Consider the following 8,447-nt stretch of genomic DNA (forward strand, 5'->3'; position numbering starts at 1 on the left):
ACACACACACACACACACACACACACACACACACACACACACACACACACACACACATACACACACACATGCTCACATACAATCTCGATATAACAACTTCTCAATTATACCTTTTTGTGTTTACAGATCGTGACTGTTTGCATATTCTTCTGGAGTGTTCTCTACAACATTCCAAGGTAAGTCCTGACTACTGTACGAGAACGAGCTGCAATGATTATTATGTTTTCTTGACGTTGCTCGCAAAAGACAGCAATCGATTCCCATTGTGGGTAGCTAATGAAGCACTTTATCGAGTACTCTACTACTATGTTCTATCTGACTCAGCCTAGTCTCCTAACAGGCATTGCAGAACTGGTATAGGTTTAACGCCCCTATCAACACTATTAGGTTATTTAAGGGGCAGGACCCCCGATAGGGCCGAGCCAAGTGGGAAGTTCGTGTAAAGTGTCTTTCCTAAGGACACAACGTCGGACCGAGCTGGGGCTCGAACCCCCGAACTCGCAATCTCACGATTACGAGTCCGGTAGCCTAACCACTAGGCTACCGGCATTGCAGGAAGTTCTTGACACCTTAGTAATGAACACAATGTTGGTGGGCGTAATACATCTTCAGTCAATCAAGCTCGAGTCTATTCTAGTCCCCGAAGACACTAATTGTGAGGCAGCGTAGTGGAATCAGGCTCTCGTCAATTTTTGGGCAAGTAGAGTTGTTGGTATCATCTTAAAGCTTGTTCACTTGTCTTTATTTGGTTGATAAAAAATCTATTTATCCTGAATACAAGTCGAGGTATTTGCGAAAGAAGGAGGTGGGGTCACCTGTTTTGAGATGTAAAATTAGTGAAAAAATGGCCGCCAAAGTTTGGTTATTTCCTTAGCATAAGAGTCCATGGTAACTGAAAATTTACATTTTCAGAAAATTCCACACCGAAATTAGTTCTTTAATGGGCATGAAAGGTGTTGAGGTAAAAACAAAAATTCGTTAAAAATTCACAAACCTGCGGAAAAATGCCAGTTTTTTCACTTTGACTATTTTGACGAGCGCCTGTTTTCACCACGCTGCCTCACATATAATATATAACACGAGCTCCAGACTGAGTAAAGAGAAAAAAATAGATAAAATATAAAAAAGGAGAAACATAGTTTCTCCATCTAGAGCATTCCAGGAGCACTGAAAACAAAATAAGGATAATAGACCATTACTTTCCCCCGCCAGTGAACAGTGATCGATTCAAAGCTTGTTTTCTTTCCACTTGTTTACTGTCCTTAACAGAGGTGTTAATCATGTAGGTGGAACGTCTGTTCTAAAGGTAGTCTATCTGTACTGACCTTGGGATATAATTCTTTGTTTTTTGAGCCACAATCCTCACAATGGCACAAAAGTAAGGAACCAAACACGAAAAAGGGAGAAACATGAAAAAAAAACAACAAGCACCCCCCCTCTCCCCCCCCCAAAAAAGAATAAAATACATTTGTGAGACAGCGTGATGGAATCAGGCTCTCGTCAAAATAATTAAAGTGAAGAAACTTGCATTTTTCCGCAGGTTAGTGAATTTTTATCAAATTATTGTTTTTTGCCTCAACACTTTTCATACCCATTAAAGAACTCATTTCTGTGTGGATTTTTCTGAAAAACATTAATTTAAGGCACAAACAATGTAAATTATCAGTTACCATGGACTCTTAAGTTAAGGAAATAACTAATCTTTGGCGGCCATTTTCTCACTAATTTTACCTCTGAAAACAAATGACCCCCACCTCCTTCATTCGCAAATATCTCGACTTGTATTCAAGATAAATTGATATTTTTGTCATCCAAATAAAGACAAGTGAACAAAGATGATACCAATAACTCTACATGCCCAAAAATTGACGAGAGCCTGATTCCACCACGCTGCATCACAATTCTTTGTTTTTGAAACGACAATCTTCACGCTGGCACAAAAGTAAGGAACCAAACACGAAAGAAAGGAGAAACATTTTTTAAAAAAAAAGCACCCCCCCAAAAAATTAATAGAATAAAATACATTAAAAAACAACAACAAAAAACAAGAACAACAACAAAAAACAACAAAAAACAACAACAACAACAAGAACCAGCCTCTGTTACTTGTTACTCTACATCTCTGCTAGAGCTTCCAATATCGCCCGTGGCTGAAGGAGGTTTTGTACTAATAGTACTGAATGAGTTCGTGTGAGAGGGAAATCATCCAACACTTGCTCTCCCCTTTAAATGGGAAAAGGGAAAGGAAATTACTAGAAAAATTGAGGGGGGGGGGGAGAGCGAGAGAGAGAGAGAAATAGATAGATAGATAGATAGATAGATAGATAGATAGATAGATAGAGAGACTTAGAGAGAGAGGGGGAGGGAGAAGAGAGAGAAAGAGAGAGAGTGAGAGAGAGAAATAGATAGATAGATAGATAGAGAGACTTAGAGAGAAAGAGAGAGAGAGGGCGGGGGAAGAGAGAGAAAGGAGAGAGCGAGAGAGAGAAAGAGAGAGAGAGAAATAGATAGATAGATAGATAGATAGATAGATAGAGAGACTTAGAGAGAGAGAGACTTAGAGAGAGAGAGAGAGAGAGGGCGGGGAAAGAGAGAGAAAGGAGAGAGAGAGAGAGAGAGAGAGAGAGAGAGAGAGAGAGAGAGAGAGAGAGTATGAGAGATACAAATTAAATGGTAAGAAGAAAGGGACCACAGAGGAAGACTGACAGACGTTGAACAAAGATAGAAAAGGCTGTGCGGAGCGGAAGTTGCTGGCGGGGACCCAACCCTTATGGGTTATCCTTGAACCCGGTAGGGACAGGCAAGCTCCAAAAGCTCTGTGGTTTTGCTGTAGTTCCCTTTTTGGAACTAGCATCAAGTACGTTTGTCTTCAGGGTTAAAGGCTCGTGACAGACAGCCACGTCAAATACTAAGCCATTTATGGAAACTACTTTACTCAAGGAAAAAAAAGGGTTTTGGTCACAAAGCTAGCGGAGGCAGTACTTAGACATTCACTAACAATCCTTCAAAGTGGACTCTGCTGGGTGGAAAATAATGTTCTCCAAACCAAAGAGTAACAGCCGACAACACATCCTATAACTTTTTAAAAGAATGACAATTAGTCCTATACCTTAGCCTACATTCTGAACGTCGTTGGTTCATTTTCCTTAGTTTTACTAGGAAAGTTCTTTGACTCAGTGAGATAGTAAAACGTAAAAACAAAGAAAACACATTCAGGTTTAGTTCATCGTTTGCCTACCACCAAGTGTAGTTCTGACCGGATGGCAGTTCTATGCCCACACAACATTGTTTTCGTAATCTATCAGTTTGAGAATCATAATATCAAGGAAAGCTGTTATTCAGTACTTTTCACTATCTCTCAATTTGTTTAGACCACAAATATAAAATAAGGACACTGGGACTGCGATGTGTCTTTCGTTTCATTTTCTTTTCGTTTAGTCATCAGCCACGCAAAATCAGAAGGTCTTAGAGGTAATTACGTCACACGTATGATATTACTGTTCGATTTGTTTGTGGGAATTGTGTGTACATGATATTGTAAGGAACGGGCTTTGCCAAAGTCCAACTGAGATGGGTCGGCCATGTCATCCGCATGGAAGACCGCCGAATGCCCAAAACAACTGCTGTGCGACGAACTCGCAAATGGCAAAAGTAATCTCGAGAGGCCAAAAAAGCATGTTAAAAGACACGATAAAGGCAAACCCCCAGATTGCACACGTTACCCCGAAAACCTCGAAAGAACTGCCACCGAAAGGAACGCCAGGCGCAAGGCCGTCCATCTTGCCACTAGAAACAGCAACATCAACGACTCGGAGAAGCTGACTATCAGAGTGAGAGGAGACATAATACAACCACCCCAACCACCACATTCCGGTGTCCCCACGGCAACAGACTTTGTACATCCAGGATGGGATTACACAGTCACATACGCGTCCACAGATGAGCTGCAGGATCCCATCCTCATCTTAGGCAATGAAGGACTACGTACAATAATCAATGCTAATGAACACTAAAAAAGGTTACAGAACGTCGCGTGAACAGGCGATTTCTCTAGTCAAAATATATAAGTGAATAAGCAAATACGTTTACATACATCTGAGAATTTGAAAATATGTTGTTAATGTCATTTTAATAGAATGTACATACATAGATACGTCAGGGCTCTTGATATTGAAGCTTGAACACACGCAAGTCTCTAATTTATCGCAAATGACACCCTTGGTTTGCTCTCCTGCCCCTACGTCCCTAGAAAATCGACAACAAAAAATATGAATTATTATATAAATAGTCTCTGTGTAGCTCATATTCCCTCTCAACAGCACGTTTTATGTGTTTTACAATCAATATCAAAACCCTAGCAGACTTTAGAACACCCAACAGCATTCTCGTCTTCCCGGAAGCATACACCACCACTACCAACAACAACAACAACTTACAACTTACTTACTTTAGTTCACCTGCCATTTATACCATTAATAGGCGTCGCCGCCCGGGGGGGGGGGGGGGGGTGAGGGGGACAGCCTCCTAGAGCCGAATATTGTGGGTTTTAAACGCCTTCAATTTTCTTTCTACTTGGTCTTACTCTCGTTTTGTCTCCAGGTATTCTTGTGTTGTACAACTGTAGTACGTGTAGGCTGTTAGGGCGGCTTGGTTGAGAGACCTGCTAGTAAGATGGCCAACCTATGTGTGAGGCAGCGTGGTGGAATCAGGCTCTCGTCAATTTTAGGGCATGTAGAGTTATTGGTATAATCTTAAAGTTTGTTCATTTGTGTTTATCTGGATGAAAAAAAATCCTTTTATCTTGAATACAAGTCGAGATATTTGCGAAAGAAAGAGGTTTGGGGGGGGGGGGGGGGGTCACCTGTTTTCAGAGGTAAAATTAGTTTTTTTGTTTTTGTAAAGTGTTTTACGGCGCTCGCAACTGCATAGGTCATATGAGCGCGCGGGACACACCTAATATTTTCAGTTGGTAGGAAATTTTGAATTTTGCTCGGGTGGCGGCCGAAGCCTACTCTTATCGATTTTAGACCACCAAGGGATCTTTAACGCGCGCAACTTGCACACGGGCCCTCCGAGATTTTTCGCCCTTGTCCGAGAAGGCTAGGTGTAGATCTTTCCTACCAGAAGATCAGGGGTGTGGCTGAAAGACAGCTGTAAGAAGGAGTCAAGGAGTAACAGTAGAAAGGCTGCAGAAAGAGTCAGGAGCCCAGAGGAGGGGGCAAAGGAGGTGAGGGGGTGGGGACAGAAAGTGGAAATGAAAGCAGACAACAGAACATTGCTAGAGAGCAGGAAAGGAGGTGAAAGGAGACAATTTTAGAGAAGAACATTTTTTGGTCGCTACCCGGATTCGAACCCGGGACCTTTGAATGAGAGGCCAACACCTTAACCTCTAGGCCACGAGAGCCCCCGTAAAATTAGTGAGAAAATATCGCCAAAGATTAGTTTTTTCCTTAACTTAAGAGTCCGAGGTAACTGAAAATGTACATTTTTTTGTACCTTTAATCAACGTTTTTCAGAAAAGTCCTCACAGAAGTGATTTCTCTAATGGGCATGAAAGGTGTTGAGTCAAAAAACAAAAGTTTAATAAAAATTCACAAATCTGTGGAAAAATGCATGTTTCTTCACTTTGATTATTTTGACCAGAGCCTGATTCCACCACGCTGCCTCATATATCTCCGATGGTTGAGCCTGAGTTACCCCCCTGACTCTTCTTGTCTTGTTTACAATATTATTCCAGAGATATCTCATTTCGATTGCTTGTGTTTTGCTTTCTTGAGACTTCACATAAGACTGTGATAGGTTCGAGTTTATACAAAAATAAGCTGACTAGTTTGGTCTTAGTTTCAGTTTGTATGACTGTGTGGATGTGTCAGTAGTGGTACTAGCGTGTCGTTGACATTATTTCTTTGCTGTCGCTAGCATCTACTTAAGTAAGAATTTTAAAATACCCCCCCCCCCCCAACAAATTCACACCCTCCAAAGCTCTATCAAAGACGCTTCTTTCAGCACCACCACATTGCAGTTTAATTCTTTGGTCAAAGCTTACAATTTTCTTGCTATTCATAACTCCTGATAGGGTCATCGCAACAAAAACTGGCTGGGGTTTTTTTTTGGGGGGGAGGGTGGGGTTCTCTGACGTAAAAAGATCCCAAACAGTCTTAAGTTGATTACTTGCGACTCTAACGATTTGCTTGTGAATTCTCTCCTCGACCTTTTCTGTTTATTTTTCCCTCATAAGAGAAGACGCTCCCAAGATAATTAGATTCATCGCCTAGCATTTTGATTACCACTGATAATGACGGCAAGGTTGGGTTGGTGTTCTGCTCATTTTTGAACTTCTGTCTTTGCTATTGCTGGCATTTGGGTTCTTTTTGTAAAAGCCTTGTATAGGCTGATAACAGCAACAACAATAACAAACAACAACAACAACAACAACAACAACAACAACAACAACAACAACAACAACAACCCTACCCCCACCACCACTACCAACACCAAAAACAACAACGAGGAAAAGAACCAGAACAACAAGAACAACAAGAAGAAAAAGAAGAAGAACAACAACAGCAACAACAACAGCAACAGCAGCAATAACAACGACAATAAAACAAACCCCCCAACAACATTAACTTTAGCCCTCCTTATTTTCCTACCCATGCCCCGTAAACTCGTGTTTCCTTCACTGCCTTCCGCTTTGCGTGTCAATGTTCGGAGAAAATGTTTTTGACTTTTCAAAGAAGGAACAAAACTAGAGGGCATAACATTAATAACAATGACGTTTCCGGGTGCCATTTTCCTTGTAAACAACTTGACATTTTGGTGATATCTAGCTCTGTCTCAGGCTAAAACAGCTCCTGGACATGGATGGCTGGTGCCTCTATAAATAAATCATTGATGGTCAGCTCTGTTACACTGTGACTACAAATGTCTTATGGAAGTACAAAAAACGAACAAACACAACACAAAACATCCAGTTTAGTTCCGTTGAGCGGATACACTTGGATGCGTGTCTATTGTCTATTGTCTATTGTCTATTATTTGCTTAGCCTGTGTTCTACTAATACTGTTCTGTACGTATAAGGTACAATCTATTAAGAAGAAGAAAAAGAATCAAACATTCACATTCATCCAAAATACATGATGTTATGATAACATTCCCACTTCCCACTAGCTGCAAGAGTTAGACCTATGTAGTGCGCAAAGAAATTACCAAACACCATTCTTGGTCAATGAATTCGATTACTTCTCTCTGTCAACTATTTTTTCCCCTTGACGTACAGACGAGAGCCACAATAGGCCCAGAGGGACAGTGTCAATCTGGAATAAGGAAGGGACTAGAAAACTGGGAAAAGGGGGTTAAAAAAAAGGATGAGGGGAGAAGAGGAAGAGAGCGAATTTCCCAGAAATTACCTCCCATTTCTCATGTAAGAAAACCTTCTAATGACCGACTCGGCACAGTAACAAGAGATAGCAACAGTTTTCCGCCCAACTAATTCATGTGATTTTAAAATATTTATTTGTTCTAGCATACATTTCAAATATTGATGTTTCTTGATAAATTCTAATCTCGTCCATACTTGTAAGGATGACTCATAACAAGAGGACACCCTGTACTGTACTGAACCCTTCTAGGAATTTCGGTTTGCTGTTTCCATTGCATATATAGAAACTGGTTCCTTTGATTTATGAACCTGTTTAAGTGTCATTGTAAAACAGATTTTACCTTTTAAGATGAAACAAATGCAGCGGTGTCTATTTAGTAATCCATTACTTCTATCTTTACAAATCCGTAACTTACCTGAAACACTTTCCAACCACCACCACCATATATGAGGCAGCGTGGTGGAATCAGGCTCTCGTCAAAATAATCAAAGTGAAGAAACTTGCATTTTTCAACAGGTTTGTGAATTTTCATCAATTTTTTTTTTTGGCTCAACACCTTTCATGTCCATTTCTGTGTGGATTTTTCTGTAAAAAGTTGATTAAAGGCACAAAAAATGCAAATTTTCAGTTACCACGGACTCTTAAGCTAAGGAAATAACTAATATTTGGCTGCCATTTTCTCACTAATCTTACCTCTGAAAACGGGTGACCCCCACCCCCTTCATCTGCAAATATCTCGCCTTGTGTTCAAGATAAATAGGTATTGTTTTCATCCAAATAAAGACAAATGACCAAGCTTTACGATGATACCAATAACTCTACATGCTCAAAAATTGACGAGAGCCTGATTCCACCACGCTGCCTCACAAATTATCTCAACATAAGACACTCTTTTTCGCAGTGGAATGAAGGCGTGCTTAAAAAAAGAGAGTTTCAACAATTCTTTTTAAGTTGTTGTTGTTTAAAGATTTATTTTTATATCCTCATTTTGGGGAAATGAAATAGAGTTGAAAAATTTCGATTGTTTCAATATGGGAGAAAACATGGAAAGGGGGAAGGGGGGG

The 8,447-nt window shown here is 40.5% G+C and overlaps 1 protein-coding gene across 1 annotated transcript in view; it reads left to right on the forward strand.

The window, feature by feature from the left end:
• Positions 1 to 8,447, forward strand: part of LOC118477873 (probable G-protein coupled receptor frpr-1) — a 21,755-nt gene that overhangs the window by 7,589 nt on the left and 5,719 nt on the right. Inside the window, exon 2 of the mRNA XM_035970428.1 lies at positions 127 to 176. Within this exon, the coding sequence (XP_035826321.1) occupies positions 127 to 176 (50 nt within the window). The remainder of the gene's footprint in view (positions 1 to 126; positions 177 to 8,447) is intronic.

The sequence above is a fragment of the Aplysia californica genome, unplaced genomic scaffold, assembly GCF_000002075.1.
Source record: "Aplysia californica isolate F4 #8 unplaced genomic scaffold, AplCal3.0 scaffold00267, whole genome shotgun sequence".
NCBI lineage: Eukaryota > Metazoa > Mollusca > Gastropoda > Aplysiida > Aplysiidae > Aplysia > Aplysia californica.